The sequence below is a fragment of the Aaosphaeria arxii genome, assembly GCF_010015735.1.
Source record: "Aaosphaeria arxii CBS 175.79 unplaced genomic scaffold BU24scaffold_3, whole genome shotgun sequence".
Lineage (NCBI taxonomy): Eukaryota > Fungi > Ascomycota > Dothideomycetes > Pleosporales > Aaosphaeria > Aaosphaeria arxii.
This window is the reverse complement of record NW_022983476.1, coordinates 2374139-2389727: the sequence shown is the minus strand read 5'-3', so window position 1 is coordinate 2389727 and position 15589 is coordinate 2374139. Positions and strand designations below refer to the sequence as shown.

The 15589-nt window shown below is 49.3% G+C and overlaps 7 protein-coding genes across 7 annotated transcripts; 4 read left to right on the top strand and 3 right to left on the bottom strand.

The window, feature by feature from the left end:
• Positions 1-117: 117 nt before the first annotated feature.
• BU24DRAFT_156259 (chromate ion transporter-like protein) lies at positions 118-2201 on the top strand. Its single transcript, XM_033521327.1, has 4 exons — positions 118-443; positions 518-778; positions 827-1286; positions 1333-2201. The coding sequence occupies exons 1-4, from the start codon at positions 207-209 to the stop codon at positions 1959-1961; spliced, it is 1587 nt and encodes a 528-aa protein (XP_033386029.1). The 5' UTR covers positions 118-206; the 3' UTR covers positions 1962-2201.
• On the bottom strand, positions 2017-3632 carry BU24DRAFT_420739 (uncharacterized protein). The gene is made up of 2 exons (XM_033527550.1): positions 2634-3632; positions 2017-2562 (listed from the first exon to the last, which is right to left on the bottom strand). Exons 1-2 carry the CDS (start codon positions 3240-3242, stop codon positions 2287-2289), a joined length of 885 nt encoding a protein of 294 aa, XP_033386028.1. The 5' UTR covers positions 3243-3632; the 3' UTR covers positions 2017-2286.
• Positions 3633-4270: 638 nt separating this feature from the next.
• On the top strand, positions 4271-5041 carry BU24DRAFT_420738 (uncharacterized protein). Its single transcript, XM_033527549.1, has one exon. It carries the CDS (start codon positions 4333-4335, stop codon positions 4564-4566), a length of 234 nt encoding a protein of 77 aa, XP_033386027.1. The 5' UTR covers positions 4271-4332; the 3' UTR covers positions 4567-5041.
• A 2746-nt stretch (positions 5042-7787) lies between these two features.
• BU24DRAFT_407681 (UDP-glucose 4-epimerase) lies at positions 7788-9044 on the bottom strand (the record flags this gene model as incomplete). The annotated part of the gene is made up of 1 exon (XM_033525815.1): positions 7788-9044. The coding sequence occupies one exon, from the start codon at positions 9042-9044 to the stop codon at positions 7788-7790; it is 1257 nt and encodes a 418-aa protein (XP_033386026.1).
• Positions 9045-11187: 2143 nt separating this feature from the next.
• BU24DRAFT_478809 (uncharacterized protein) lies at positions 11188-12408 on the top strand (the record flags this gene model as incomplete). The annotated part of the gene is made up of 3 exons (XM_033533047.1): positions 11188-11315; positions 11414-11930; positions 12066-12408. 3 exons carry the CDS (start codon positions 11188-11190, stop codon positions 12381-12383), a joined length of 963 nt encoding a protein of 320 aa, XP_033386025.1. The 3' UTR covers positions 12384-12408.
• Positions 12409-13117: 709 nt separating this feature from the next.
• BU24DRAFT_420732 (uncharacterized protein) lies at positions 13118-13397 on the bottom strand. The gene has a single exon (XM_033527548.1). The coding sequence runs from the start codon at positions 13357-13359 to the stop codon at positions 13135-13137; it is 225 nt and encodes a 74-aa protein (XP_033386024.1). The 5' UTR covers positions 13360-13397; the 3' UTR covers positions 13118-13134.
• A 326-nt stretch (positions 13398-13723) lies between these two features.
• Positions 13724-14095, top strand: BU24DRAFT_156234 (uncharacterized protein). Its single transcript, XM_033521326.1, has one exon. It carries the CDS (start codon positions 13840-13842, stop codon positions 14062-14064), a length of 225 nt encoding a protein of 74 aa, XP_033386023.1. The 5' UTR covers positions 13724-13839; the 3' UTR covers positions 14065-14095.
• The last annotated feature ends 1494 nt before the right edge of the window (positions 14096-15589 follow it).

Genomic DNA, 15589 nt, shown 5'->3' with positions numbered 1-15589 from the left:
ACGAGTAAGGTTACTTATTATTCTCAGCCAATCGCTAACCAAGTGCTACCCATGCACAAGCGAATGTCACTATCCAACTGTGATTGGACGAGTCTCAAACTTATATAATGTCGACATTCAGACCTCTTTCATGGCATCGAACCCAACTCGAAGTCAAGGTTCATTTTGTACCTTCAAAGGCGATCAGTTCAAATACCCAATTGAGAATGTCGCTGTCCTCGGCCATTAGCTCTCTACGCACCCATATTCGCAGCCAACGCAACAGCTCCTTGCAGGCCAACACAGAAAAGTTACAATGGTGCCTCGCGGAGGTGTTTATGAGGACATGGGATCTAGGGTTTACAGCTTTCGGCGGACCGCCCGTGCACTTTCAGATCCTACATCGCAGATTTGTGCAAGGTGTTGGCTTCGGCGGTGGAAGCAAATGGATTGACGAACAAACCGTGAGTATGCGATTGCTTGTCCCAGCAACGCTACGATGAGTTTTCAACTGGTGCATGCACTCACTAGACCACAGTATCAAGAGCTATTTGGGATTTGCCAAGCCCTCCCAGGTCCGGGTTCGACAAAGATGATTTTTTGTATAGCAATGATTCGCGCAGGTATTGTTGGAGCCATCTTCACGTTCCTCGTCTGGAGCTTGCCCGGCGCGATCGGAATGTACGGTCTGTCACTGGGCGTTCAGCGAATGCCTGACCAGCTGCCGCCCGTTGTATATGCCTTGCTGAGTGGACTGAACGCCAGCACTGTAGGTATCGTTGCTTTGGCTGCCGTGCAAGTGAGTTCACTCATGCATATTTGATGGATTTTAATTGATGACATCTAGTTGGCTGAGAAAGCCATCCAAGACCCTCTTACTAGGATCTTGGTCGTTTTAGGCGCTTGCGCGGGCTTGTGCTATAACGCACTCTGGTACTTTCCAGTACTTATTCTAATTGGGGGAATTGCCACTGCTATTTGGGATGTCTGGTTGCACCGGGTAGTTGGCAAAATGCGAGCAAAACGGGAAGCGAAGCGACAGCGTAGAAATGCGCCGGATGCTGAAAGACTAGATGTAGCTCCAAGTGTTCCCTTGGAGGAGAATACGCAAGCACACACAGCAAATCTTGCTCGACGAAAGCAGCAGGTTGAGAGCTCACAAGGGCAGACTACCACTGAACCAGACTCCACGGCAAATTCCAGCGGGCGTGAAGGGCCAGACACTGTCGAGTCTGCCCCTGTCACGGATACAAAAACGCACAACATCTCTGTCAAAGTGGGCTTGACGCTAATTGTAGGATTTCTAGGTACTTTTTCGTTCCTACACTTCTCGCTTGTTCTAATATCATACAGTATCGTTTGTACTATTCATGGTCCTTAGAGGTGTTCTTGACAGAAGACCCCGCGCTTTTGATCTCTTCTCCAACATGTACCTCGCCGGCACCATCATATTTGGCGGTGGACCAGTTGTGATTCCTCTTCTCCGCTCGTACGTGGTTGAACCAGGATGGGTGTCGCCGCGAGACTTCCTTCTTGGCCTTGCCATCATTCAAGCTTTTCCCGGCCCGAACTTCAATTTTGCTGTCTTTTTGGGAGCGCTGGCCCTTGCGAATACTGGCACTCCTACAGTTGTCGGCGCGTTACTTGGATATCTAGGTATATTCTTCCCAGGCATCATTCTCGCGGTCGGTGTGCAGTCGATATGGCAGGCCATGAGGGCAAAGGCATGGGTCGTGAGCCTGCTCAGAGGCATCAACGCTACGGCTGTTGGACTCGTTTTCACGGCAGTGTACCGCCTCTGGGAGATCGGATACCTGACACCGGAGAGCAACAACGGAAAGAGCCTTGGGCAAGAACCGTGGTGGGTTGCTGTCGCTGCACTCACCTACGCGGAGACCGCTTGGTTCAAGATCCCACCAGCGATGGCGATTGTCTTTGGTGCCGTTCTGGGCCTTGCGTGGTATGGTGCTGTTGGTCAGTAGTAAGGTACCAAGATGTGTTCGCCGTTTTGCTGGGTAGATTTCGTTATCGATTGCCTTGAGTTGATGGGGACCAAATCAATGCGGATGAATGACTCTGATTCGCGCTAGCACCTCCTTATGATGGTAAGCATTCCTTCTGGTCTGGGTTACAATATAGGTACTCGAAATGCTTAGACATAAGTACATGGTGACTAAGTTCCGATGACCAGTATTTACTCTCTACATGATAAAGAAGAAGCATTATGAATATTCAGCGCCTGCCAGAGATATCATGTTCCTTCAAAATGCCAGGTTTCATCCCAATCTTCCCTATGTACATCTCGATTCACAATTCGTCTCCTATCCGCTGGATCTCAGGACGCGCCCCAAATCCTTGCCGCACCCTTTCATCTGTGGCGTTCTTCATAAAGGACTGGGCAAGGTCTGTTTTCACAGCCCAGCTGGCAACGGTTCGAATAATGAATGTTATGAAAATAGAGGTCACAAGAGTCCAGCTTGCCATGAAAACGATCTGCTTGGGTGCTGGAATGATGATAAAGGCAATGAGGTCGCAAAGAGGACCAGTAGAGATGAAAGAGGCGATGAAATCGAAGAAAATACGCTGAGCGAAGTTAGTGGAAAGTAACTTGAACTTGATCGTTTCGGTCGTTTCGGTCGTTTCGTAGAACTTACGGTTGTGAATGTTTCCAGTATTTTACGGGGGGATTCCATCCTTAATAGCCCTCCCAGAAAATGCGAAACAGTATACAACCACAACCGCCCAATCGTCAATTCTATGATCCATTTAAGGAAAGTGTTACACCAGTTTAGAGATGCTCGTTTGACCCTGCCTTGCGCAATCCATTTCTTCACGACTTCCTCTTCCCGATCATCACTCTCTTCAATCTTTTCAGTACGCCCGTAGTAAGCTTCAATCCGCCGGGGCCTGGCAGGCAACATTCTCTCCAACCAGGTGTACCAGTAATACTGTAGCATCAAAATGATAGTGTTGAGAATGACGTCTCGTGGAAACACGACGGTATAGAATGCTTCCAGTGGTTCGTCCGCCATAGTCCCGTTATTGACTGCATTGGTCGAATTCGAAGCACCCAGTTTTAATCGACCAGGCCGGCCCGCGATACTTGGATCTGCCTGGTCCATCGTGTCTGTAAAGTTTCGAAATCCTTCGTTCTCCCATACCTCGTCAAACACGCTTCCAGTCGTGTGGTGGGAGATGATCATTGATATGGTACAAACCACGGTGGCCTGTAGAACGGCCGTCCGCATGGTTGATGATGGCATTTTTGCGTATATTGCAATTGCTACAATAATGAGTATACTCGATTCCAGTATTTCTGTCGAGAGAGATGTTTAAATTGCGAAGGATTCAAAATGCTTGGCGGCTTAGGTAACCGGAAACGATCAGGTGGATGTTGCCTATTCCCTTGTATAGGTCAAGTTCTTGTAACGGCAGAGTTGTCCGGTCGAGCAGACTATTAGCAAAGGTTCCAAGTAAAAAGGATATCATACAAGAAAGACGTTGATGTTATTTGTAAATTTCTTCAGCCTGGCGTTGCGAGTTGCCCCCAAGACAATCCAGCGGCGAAGTTGGGGCTGTGCGTACTTTGCGTAGCCCGACATCATTCGACAACCATTCAGGCAATCATCCGAACCTGGACGATCGAAGCAGAGGCGATCCATGAAGGCGATGATTTTCGAGGCAGCCTTGTCTTATAGTGACTCTACGTTCCTATTGCTCAAGCTATATAGCGCACTGCTCCATTAATCTGCCTACATGCTCACCGGTTTGCGTACTAAGCCAAACCCGGCCGTTAACTAATTATGCATGAGAACTATTTTACTGTTTAAGGGACGTAACACTTAGAATTACATTCCATCTATCTGCTTGTTCGAGTTATTACGCTACCTGAAGGGTGATAAAATTACCCACGGCGTAGAAATGGGAAACCTGACGTGGCCCAGGTACGCCCGTGTGCGTAAGGATGCGGTTCGGTCAGAGAGTTGCTCAAACGAACTTTGGATACAAGACGTCATGAGACAGTGTAATTCCGATGTCCTAGAAAATCGATGTAGAATAAACCACGAATAAAACATGCGATCTAAAATGGCGACGGTAAGTTGTAGCGTAAATGTGAAGAATTTCCTGCGAATAAGACTTCGGTAACAAATGTGTACCTACGTATACATTACCTAACCATTTCAAAAATTATACGTAACAAGGTAAGCTAATGTAAAATACAAAAGTAAATCATTTAAATGAAACATATATAAGATGAACTTAACCGAAATTGTTGGTCTTGTTTTCGAATAGAATATATGCTTTGTTCTCACCGCTTCCGTTCCCATCATGATTCTTCTGGTTCCTCAATAAATGGATGGCCTTTCAGCTACTATTTACAGCACTTATTTCGATCCTCATCCAATATATGAGGTGTCTGGATTCAACTCGGGACCTCCGCTATGCGTATTGTTCAGTTCGTCTTTGTACGCCCACATACATACGGCTTTTCTGTCCGTTGTGGGCTCGATGTGTGGTGCTTGTCTGCTCCTTGTCTCAGTCCTAGACTGTGTTGACGTATATTTGATATTCGAAATGAGTATCTAGACATAATGTGAGTTTTCCCTTCTCTCTTGGTTCAAGAGCGGTTGTGAATTAGGAATTTCATTGAAATCTCAAACACCGCAAATTCTTCGAAGAATGATTCAAGAGAAAACTAGCGGATTGAATGCCTTGGCAATTACACTGTACTATGTTGTCTATAAGTTCCATATACAATGATTGTTCGCGTATGGCTATGGTTGTCACATCTGTTGCTATCTACACATGTAAAAGTGTTAGGGCATATATGAACCCAAGAGTGTTTGCAACTCGCGAATAGCTATGCCACGACCCACTCTTAGAAATCACAATCGCTTCTCTATTTATTGGAGAACATTTGAAGAGTCGGAATAGCCGAAATGGTTGCGATGGGTTGAACCGGCGAAGTCATTCATTTAGGATAGTACTTAATGCTTTGAGCAAAGCACGCAAACAATATCAAGGAGCCATAACTCCCTTATTTTTTAATCTAACATACTAGAACTAATTTTATATTGATGTGGGTGTAATAGAAATAATCTGTTCTCCTACTTGAGGTGTTCATGTTGTTTGTGTTATTGATTTTTATTAATTATATTTCATGTTACAAGTAAAAACTTAAAAAATCGGCAGAAATGATATATGTGCCATTAGCTGGACCAAACTCAATAACAAGGTATCCTCTCCATCGAGAATACAATTGCTTGTATGTATCACTGTATCTTCTCGATATTTTCACTATGAGGTTGAATCAAAGTGTCGTCGATGCTGCAGTTCAAGTTATGCTACACCACAACATACGAAACGTCTCAAATTTATTGGAGACAACAGAGTATCAAAGATGAGCCCGAAGGAAGAAGGTGAATTTTCGCATTATTGATATTATAGCAAAATGTTGAGTGGCCTGGCTTCAGCACATGTGATTTTACACTCGACAAGCATACCACATACATTATATCCTCAGAGGCAGTGACACTTCCATCACATAAACAGCAAAACGCAAATGTCCAAAGCTTTCTACTATGAATGAGACTCTACATCCCAATTAGAATCAAGTATGAAAAGCTGAATGGCACCATAGAATCACATAGCAGTAGGCTTCGTAGCCACCTATGGGAGGGTCTGAATTAGACACGCCGAAAACATTCCGTATTGCATCACAGAAGAAGGCCCGTAATAACTTTGCTCAGAAATTGAGCATATTGTCCCATTGCACTTACTACAAATAAACCGAGTGTACTTAATTATAGCTTTGTTGAGACGCAATTGAAAAATCACAATATGCGTCTAATGGTTTAGTGCTGAATAGTGTGTATATGACTGCATCACTGCTGACGGGTTTGCGGTGACGATTATTTTTTGCCTTCTTGCAACATCACGAAGTGACCATCCCGACTATTTTGACCGCAGAGCAATCAATATATAGATTTTGGTCAGAAACGGCACAGATCTGCTGGTCGCGATCCCGAGCAGCACAATTGTCCATAGTTATCGTACAACCGTACAAATGCTAGGTAACGACACATCACCACGGCGTAGGACGAAGGGACCAACCATGCAGAGGCTGTGACCGCGCCGATGGCCCGTGCATATTGGATGACAATCCCGGGTTTTCCATGGTCCATGCAGCTGTCTGCAGCAGCTGTTGCACTGCTGTAGTTGCAGCGGCGCAGCCTGCAACCCGCCGGGAATTGCTGGGATGATTTTTTCCATCGCCAAGAGCATTTTATGACGGGGAATAGAAGCAGAAAGCCGGGAGAGGACACAGTACAGTAGAGCGGCGGGGGTTGGGATGGGAAAGGGGAGGCCTCGCTGTATCCACATAGAGCCCTCCGCTCCGCAACCGTACCGTGTACCGTGTCTATGTGTGTGGACTCGTTTCACGTAAATATTGGTTTGCCTGGTTGTGCGTGCATGCCATGCAAATTGTCAGAATGCCAATGCTTTTTGTTATCGGATGCAATTGTCCTCGATTCTCCTCGGGCCAAATAACACCACTTTCGCGCGGTTGTGCCGCTTTTTCCTGACCGGAGAATCGATCGATCGCGTAGTAGTGCTCTCGTCTCGTCTCGTATTTGCACGTCACAATCGGCGAGTTGGTCGACGGGTTGTGACATACCCGAAGGGAGCCAGTACCCTTAGTTGGGTGGGAAGATCTAAAGCCCGGGGTTCCTTAAGTGCTCCGTGTGGTGTTGGGTTCCGCTGTGTGTTTTAGATAGGGTAGATTTCTCGCATGGCATCTGTTAGTAGGGCGGAGCGGGAATGTAGCCTTGTGGGAAGAGAGATTGCGATCTGCGACACACAGATATCTACATGTACCTACTATCCATCTAGGTAACTAACGTATGTGGACTCAATGTGGACTTTATGTGGGATCGCTCACCGAAGGCAACCATAGATGCGGATCGTGGCTAGGCGACCAAAGGATAGACTTGCCGGAGCCAAGTGGTTAGAATCTTGTGTGTACTTGACATCTTCATGATGCATAAATGTTTTCATTATTGCACACATGGGGCATCCCGAGCGGGCAGGTTGCTGTATCCGGTTAGAAGGACATCGCCTGCTGCGCGCAATATTGCATAGAAGAGTTGATGCAATTGATCGATGGAGTTGCAATCGCGATGAAGAGCGCATGCAGGGAAGGGTGACAATGATCTGCACAAGATCTTGGTAGTGATGCCATGAGCGTCGGACCATCAGCGCTCGATGAGGATTCGTTATTGTTTTTGTCTGTTGAGTTTCATAGTCACTCCGCCTGTGCAGGTCACAGTCGCGCTTGAGCTCTTGCTGGAAGGTACCTAATGTTGGCAAGGTTCATAACAATAGTTTAGATGCACATACTTTGGAAGGAAATACTCCGTAGCATGTTTCAATATATTTAGATGCAGTGCGGGCGGGGACTATTTTTAATTATAAACTTATTATGGACTAAACATTACAAAAATATTAACTGTTGTTTCGAATGCAATTGCTGCGACCAAGAACAACTGACAGGGAAGAAGCTACTCATAGAACGTCTCGATGCTTTACATGTGATTTCCGACTTTGAATGTTGCGTTACAGTGATTTTGAATGTACTTGAATGCGCATGCTATGTACGGTACTGACAATTGAAAAGAGAAACCCCCGAGGTATAATAGAGTAGAACAGCATAGAAGATCTAGGCAAGAAATAACCATTCATAGACGCCGCATTAAAGCCTACCACCAAACCGTGACCATTACCATTATATTACTAGAAACGCACTTCTAGTAGCCCTTGAGTTTTAGATAGTTCCAGGTATCTTGACAAGCATCGAATAAAGTTTCTTTTGTGGACCAGCCCAGCTCGATGTTTGCACGATCAGCTGCGGCAACCGATGACTGCACATCACCATCCCTCCTGCCCACAATCTTGGTGGGGACAGGTCTTTGAGTTACTGCCTCCATAGTGCTGATGACCTCGAGCACAGAATAGCCCGTTCCGCCGCCAAGGTTGAAAGTGCGGAAGCCGTGGCAGATGCGGCCGTTCAATGCGGCGAAAAGTGCAGCATTGTGACCCCTCGCAAGATCAGTGACGTGAATGAAATCGCGGATGGCGGTGCCATCGGTCGTGTCCCAATCGTTTCCATAGACGCAGATTTCAGGAATCTGACCAGTGACGACTTTGACGACGACGGGCAGCAGATTGGAGGGTACGCCGCGGGGATCTTCGCCAAGAAGACCCGATACGTCGCAGCCAACAGGATTAAAGTACCTCAGCCCAATGATGGTCCACGACGGGTCCGACTTTGCAATGTCCGACAATATGGCTTCGCCAAAGAACTTTGTGCGGCCGTAAGGGCTGGTGATACCGGTATAACCAGGTTGGGATCTTCGGTCGGTGCCATCGTGGTGAAGGTATGTCTCCTCCTCATGGACGCAGTGCTCTTCCCGGAGGTCCTGGCTGCCGTCCGCTAAGTTACCATAGACTGCTGCCGAAGACGAGAAGATGAATGTCTTGATGTTGTACTCCTCTAGCAGGACAATGAAGTCGACAAGGCCATTGATGTTGTTCAGATAGTACTTCAATGGCTGACGTATGCTCTCCTCCACGGCCTTGTATGCGGCGAAGTGAATGACACCGGAGATATTGGAAGAGCCATTGGGACCGGTAGCGTGGGAGTCGAGGAGGCTGCTCATGGCAACTTTGTTGCGATAGTCGGTGTTATGGAACTCGGCCTTGGGACATATGCCGCCGTGAGTGTCGAAGTGACGGTTGGCGGCCTTGATGATGCGACTGAAGACATCGCTGTAGCTGTTGCTCAGATCGTCCACGATGGCGACGTTGTGGCCAGCTTTGAGGAGCTCCAGGACGGTATGGCTACCAATGAATCCGAGGCCACCTGTTACCAACACATACTTGCCATTGTTCGCCGCGGGGAGGGAATCGAAGAGGTCGTCTTTCTCAGTGCCGGGTGTGGACGAGCGAGAGGTACGTGGAGAAGAAGCAGGCGTGTTGTCCTCGGAGGAATTGATTGAGTTCATGGCGGCGAGGCCGGTGCAAGACCGGGAGAGCGATGGTAGAAGATTGGAATGATGTGTGTAAGGACACTGAACCATGCGATATTCACTGGGGATGAATACGAAGCTATTAAAATGATCGTCGACACCGATCAAATATCGGAGGATACTTGTAGATATCTATCGCCCCGAGACGATGAGAGGAAGAAACGAGTGAAGGGCCTAGACGCAATTCCCGAACCAGGACGTTCTCGAAAGTGGAACCTGAAGGCAGCCTCTTTGAGCTCAAGGTGCGTTTCGAGCAGCCTTAGCTTTAGCTCTGTTGAGATGGACGCGGACACTGATTCACAAACCTCTGACAGCTATGGAATAGTGCCTGTGGCTTTCCCAGTTCGAAACTCGCGGGTGTGTAGTCTTTCGTTCGTGAGAGATTGAGTTCGGAAAGCGTGCAGCACTGCAGACTGCGTGTACCATGTACCAGCTGGTGCTGTGGCTTCTAGCGACCGCCTCAGGGTTCCTGGTGAAAAGGAACGTCTAGGCCCACGGAGCAGCTATCCTATATTGGGGGACCCAAGAACCGCAATATCAGAAGAGTAGTGGGCCGCGTTGGGAGGACCTGCGGACGTATGCGCCGGCGTGGCTTCACCAGGTCTAACGGTTTGTGCAATTTCGTGTGCGTGCTGGAGCGAGCTGTGTTGTGCTGGTGCTGGTGCTGGACCTGGTGCTGGAGCTGCTGGTATTGTGCTGTACGATATTGGGGTGAATGTAGCCCGATTTAGACAAAGCTAGGGATTTCCATGGGACGAGACTTTTGGACTATTTGGACGGGACATGGTGTGTACGCGCCCAATGCAGCATGGCGAGATGGTAAGCTGGTAAGCTGGTGAGCTCAGAAGCTGGTAGACGGAGCACCCCCCCCTGGTGAAAGGGAGGGCAAAAAAGGGTTTGTTGATGGTGGAGAGCTGGATCTTTGGTGTGGAAAGTGAATGTGACAGGGAAGGCCATGGTAAGGGAATAGACGGTTAGACCGTAGACATGGTTAGAGTCGTAGTCTCGTAGGCGGTGGTGGACGAGCGCCCGCACCCGAACAGGGTCTGGTGTGACGCCACCCTCGTCTACCAAGCAAAGCCACCACACGCGAGATTCAATGTACCACATCTACAATAGGTACAAGTGCGAGCGAGGGGGGAACAAAGTAATCACCTACGCGGCTACGCCAGTAGACTGACGACTATCAGACTACTCCGTACCTATCAATCCGTATTGTGGCTACAGCAATGGTCCTAGAACCTCTCCTTGCGTGGGGGGATACGTGTGTGGGTTTGGAGGGAAAGACGGCGTCTACAAAGAGTGCCAACACAGTCGGTATGTGCTCCGTACTGTGTGAATGTACGGAGTATGTAGCAAGTCACTTAACTAGGTAAAGAAAGGTACTCCGTACCTCTCATCACATCTTTGAAGTCTGCGTTTGATACCCAACTAACGAATCGTTTGTCCTTGTTGCCTCCCCACTCCCTTCTTCTTCTTCCCTCTCTCGCGCGCTCTCTCTCTTTCTAAAAGTCGGCCCCTTGTTCTTCGCCCTAGTTAGATTGTCCCGGGCCAACAGCTGCCACCAATCCCTTCTAGAATCACGGGAGCACTAGGCATAATCGACCGATAAAAAAGCAAACCTACCCAGGTAACTATCTAAGGAATTTTGCAATATTGGAACTATCGTTATAGTATAGTTGGTAGTTTCAACTCTAGATAACCTTTTCTCCAAGCATTGCAGTGTCCCCTTTACAATTGATAAAATATAATTTTTTTGGTTGTGGGCGTTCCCCTGGTTCTGGCGCTACACTTGGTAGTTAGTATTTACTCCTATACTAGTCTCTTCTTCCCCCAAACACCCAACCTAACTCTCTTCAACCCCCTTGTCGGCCAAATATTCCGGAGGCCAGAGGAACACAAGCAATCGCAACTGAACCAACAAAACCATAAATCTGTAATCCGTGAAATCTGCAAATTGCAATTTCCTTTGCATCCAACATCGGCAAACACCATTCATCGATCGCTCCCCGCCTTTCCAGATCCGCACAATCGCCTCCGCTGGTTTGCAGCCCACCTCTGACCTGACTGACAACCATCCGATCACCGCCAGATCCCTTGTTGGTTTTGCTGTCGCAACATGTCGCAGAGCGAAGGACAAGGAATGGAGTCCGACCAAATACAGACTACGGAGCCTCGCGCTACAGTAGTCATGCCTCTTTACATTTATCCTTTGAGCGATGAGACGTGGCGACCCCTGTATGATTCGTACGTATCACTGCCTTTCCCCGTCGATGCTGCAGTGTCTATTGTTTCACTGCTTATTGTTTCATCGTCCATTGTTTATTTTTTGAACTGTACCAGAGGTCCGGTCCCAGGCGGGGCGGGGTGCTTGTCTTGTCTTGCCTTGTCTTGCCTTGTCTTGCCTTGTCTTGCCTCGCATCGCATCATCTCTTCATCATCATCTTCATCCAAATTACCATCAGCCTCCATCCAAGTTCTAACCATTCTCGTCCGGGCTATAGGATCACGGCCCACCCGGCCGTCGACTTTCTTGTGGTAGTGAATCCAAACAGTGGGCCCGGTGACAAGCCCTTACCAGGCCACGACTACGAACGGGAAGTTCCTAAGCTGAATGCTCTGCCCAATGTGTACACAGTGGGCTACATCCGCATCGACTATTGTCGCAAGCCGCTGCACGATGTCTGCGAAGAGATTGATCGGTATGCTGGCTGGGCTGAAGACTTCGACCAGAGGGGTCTGGGTGTGAAGGGCATCTTCGTGGACGAGACTCCCAACCACTATTCGGCCGGCCGGGCCCTCTATTTGGAAGCTGTCCATAAGCACATTCGGGCCACGCCGGGTATCTTGGAGAAGCAATTGGTGAGTCTCGCCTTCTGCGCGCACAGAATACCAAGAGGCAGACGCTGGTCGTCCTTCCGCTTCTTGCCTGCGTTGGCCCTGTTGGGCGATTGCCTAGAGGATACGTCAACGGCGCTAACCCTATATTCTCGTCAGATTCTCCACAACCCAGGTACACCCCCCGACGCTGGGCTGGCAGATCCTGGCCCGGACGTGATCTTCACCTCTGAAGAACCATACGAACGGTACCGAGGCGATGAGGTCCAGAAACGACTCAGAGAGTATCCTTACGAGCATGCTAGATCTGCATTCATGATCTCTGCCGTGCCAAAGGACGAGATCCAGACGGCGGTCCGCGACCTACGCAAGCGGGGTCGCTGGGTGTTTGCCACAGATCTGGTCGACGACTTCTACGAGAGCTTTGGGGAGAGCTGGAACGACTTCATTGCCGCAATGGAACCCGACGCAGAGTAGCAACATGCATGCATGCACCTAGGTGGCAATAATTGGCAGCATCGACGGCAGCAGCAGCACAGCAGCAGCAGCAGAAGACGCGCAACCTGTACCCAGCTTCATGGTCATCAATTCTGGGCATCGGAAGCCGGAACCAAATGTGGCTCTGAGATCAGCAAGCAATTGTAGCATGTTCGGAATGAACCATAGAATTTCACTATAGTAACATATTAATGGAATAGATACATATGAATGCCTTGCCTGGCATAAGCGGAGTACCCATTGTTGTATGCAAGTGTGGTGTGCTCGCCAAAATTCTATGTACAGGCATTTCACCGTGGCAGATGCGGGTAATGGGCAGGGGGACTTTTTGGGTCGAAGGAATTAGGCATTGGGGTCCAGGACCATTAATTGCAGCACGTCGGTCAGCGATGGCATCATGTTGTTCGCTTGGCGAACGGGGTATATGTGAGGTTCATTTATTTCTGCTTGGAGAACAACACAGTCATGCTGCACGGGTGAACGTACTTGATACACTATTCGCACGAAATGATGATGATATGCTTAGAATGATGGGATAGAAGAGCTGGTGCTGAGGGCGGTAAAGGGCTGGCCATCGGCGAGAGCGAGATGTCAATCGGCGAGGGTTGAATTATGAAGAGGCTATCGAAGCGTTTTCGATAGTATGCACATACATGATGGAAATCTGCTCATGGCCAGCCAGCCATCATCATCCGACGGCAGTCGGGGTCGACGAGCGACATGAGACTTGTCAGTCTTTGTTGATGCCTCGGGTGTGTTGGAAGGGCCGGAAGGGTAGTCGGGGCGCGACAGCGAGAGCTACTGGGACAAGCGCGAACTGCACAAGGTGCCCGGAACATGAAGCGTGAACCGTAAATGGGAGGATCACAGGGAAGTTGAGGATGCAAAAGCGCAAAAGAGAGACTAAGGCCAGTGATGAGATTCTGGGCCCACGTGGTGGGACAGTGCTGTGCATGGGAACGAGCTCCGGCAGAGCAAAGACGAGAAGACACAGAGCACGAGGCTGGCTGCTGGCCAGAAGCAGAGCAGCAAATGGATCTAGGTAGAGATTTGCTTCGTGATGAGCACTTTGGCGATGCGGGTTCCATCTCGTTCCATCTCGAACTTTGACGTGTCGTTGACGACACCTTTCTGGATCGGGATCTAAGGAGCAGCCTCGCTGTCCGTCGTCGCCGTAAAGGGAAAATTTGCAAGGCTTGCATGACGCTATCGTTTCCTGCTTGGGCGATTGAAGGACCACCTCAGCTCCTATCAGCTCAGCCAGGCAAGCCAAGACCCAAACCGGTCTCGGTCTTCGCCTCAAAGATGCTGCATTACGGGTGTTGGCTGTCGCGTAATCGAACCGAATACTCTGTTGAGTCGGTACGGACTACTACAGGGTCCATCGCGAGGCTGGAAGCGCCCAGCGTCGCTGTGGCACTCACGGTGCCGTGAAATGCCTGAGCGCCTGGATGCGCTCTGCTGCGTTGTTGTGACTTTGTCCTGTCGGCCGCACCGCAGCAGTTCTCTGGATGTGCGGACGGGCTCCGGCACAACAATGGCCTGTGGTGGCCTTCAAGCGCGAAACACGAGTGACTCAAGCGAATTAGACGCCAAGGCGGAGGATCCCTCGTGTCTTGGTGCGTGGACACTCACCGGTACTGACAGCGTACGCACGTAGGCATGGTGGTATGGAACGGTGTGAACCTCATGGCAGCGTTATTATTAATAGTGATGGCAGTGCCGGCACATGGAGAGAGCATTAATACCACGGTGTCAGCACTTACCTTTGTCTTACGCTCACCGCGTGCTTCCAAGGCTCTCAGTCCCAGCAATTTCCTTTGTGGTACTAAAGAGGAGACCAGAAGCAATGCGAGTGGAGCGAAAACAAAAAAAGTAGAAAGGCGAGCGATGAGCCAAAAAAAGGTTCCAGAGCTGTAGTGACGGGGATACCCCAGTCGATGGCCAGGGGTACATGCAGGGGTCCATCGTGATACACGTTTCAATGATTCTATCACTGATTCCACTAATCGGGGCCGCGGGATGGCCTTGGATCCGGTTAGCGAGTGTGTGGTAACAGGCCATTGGAAGCAAAAGTCGGGCGCCTAACCCGGTCTTACCTGGTACCTGGTCCAAGGTGTCCCTAAAACCGTTAGTGGCTGCTGATTTCAATTCTTTGCTCCGACAACCACCAGGGAGATGATTCGCGGATCTGCGAGGATAAAAATTGATGGCTGATGGCTGTCACTAGAACGGGTAGTCTGTGGCGGAAAACGGTAAAGCCTCGCCCTGATGGGGTATAGACGGACCGACCGGCCCAGCGATCATGCGGCGCCACATACGCCGGTCCCTTTGATGACATAAGGCCCCTTGGAAGGAAAAAAATAAGGAGGCTCGTAGCTTATCGCGACATCAATCGCTTCCTTTGCACAGCTCCCACAGCAGCCCTCAACCACGCCTCCCCCCTTGTTCGCCTTGTTGACCTACCCACCGTGGCGGCCTCCCATCCCACTCTCTAGATCGCCATGAATCGCTTCCTTCCGCTTGCTTTTCCCCTTTCTGCTGTGATTCCAGATCCTGCTCAGCGAAACGCCTGTGGCATGCCCCTACCTCTCCCCTCCCCTCCAGGCTCCTACCTGGCACGTCGGTTGCATCACCCACCCTTCAGTGCCGTCATCCACTCAACCTTTCTACTGGCTGCAGAAGTCCAAGCAATCCAAGCACTCCAAGCAGTCCAAGCACACAGCATCAGCCCACACTTGCCAGGGGATAACGTGTCAAGTTCAACCAACATTGCCCATATCTAGGCCCAACACTGACAATGGTCGCACCATCAACGGCCCGAGTAAGAACTTTGAGGAAAAAGATCGAAAGGGAAGAATAATGAAGAAGTAAAAATGATACAATGAACAAAACAATCTGTGGCTGACCCCGGCCTTACTATCTTACGATGAGTCTACCCAAACCGAAACCCTTTCAGCATTAATCGACTGCCTCGAATCCACACTTTTGTTCTTATCGCACCCCTGCAGCCTTTACTACTCTTAGAAAACACCCCCTGCAGCACATCCTGATTAGTATTTCAGGACTATTACTTCTACGGCACAAGCTAAACCTTACACAAACGCCCGGACGCTGATAGACTCAAACCCATGTGGCAAGACTCAAGAGCAGTCTCTGCACCCCTGTATCACATCCGCAAATCA

Excerpts from the sequence above, each read along its gene's own strand:
- BU24DRAFT_420732 (XM_033527548.1), bottom strand. The coding sequence starts at position 13,359 with ATGCACAGCACTGTCCCACCACGTGGGCCCAGAATCTCATCACTGGCC.
- BU24DRAFT_156259 (XM_033521327.1), top strand. The coding sequence starts at position 207 with ATGTCGCTGTCCTCGGCCATTAGCTCTCTACGCACCCATATTCGCAGC. Across the intron at positions 779-826 it reads TTGCTTTGGCTGCCGTGCAA|TTGGCTGAGAAAGCCATCCA; the intron begins GTGAGTTCACTC and ends GATGACATCTAG. Across the intron at positions 1,287-1,332 it reads GCTAATTGTAGGATTTCTAG|TATCGTTTGTACTATTCATG; the intron begins GTACTTTTTCGT and ends AATATCATACAG.
- BU24DRAFT_420738 (XM_033527549.1), top strand. The coding sequence starts at position 4,333 with ATGGATGGCCTTTCAGCTACTATTTACAGCACTTATTTCGATCCTCAT.
- BU24DRAFT_156234 (XM_033521326.1), top strand. The coding sequence starts at position 13,840 with ATGCCTGAGCGCCTGGATGCGCTCTGCTGCGTTGTTGTGACTTTGTCC.
- BU24DRAFT_420739 (XM_033527550.1), bottom strand. The coding sequence starts at position 3,242 with ATGCCATCATCAACCATGCGGACGGCCGTTCTACAGGCCACCGTGGTT. Across the intron at positions 2,563-2,633 it reads TACTGGAAACATTCACAACC|CGTATTTTCTTCGATTTCAT; the intron begins GTAAGTTCTACG and ends AACTTCGCTCAG.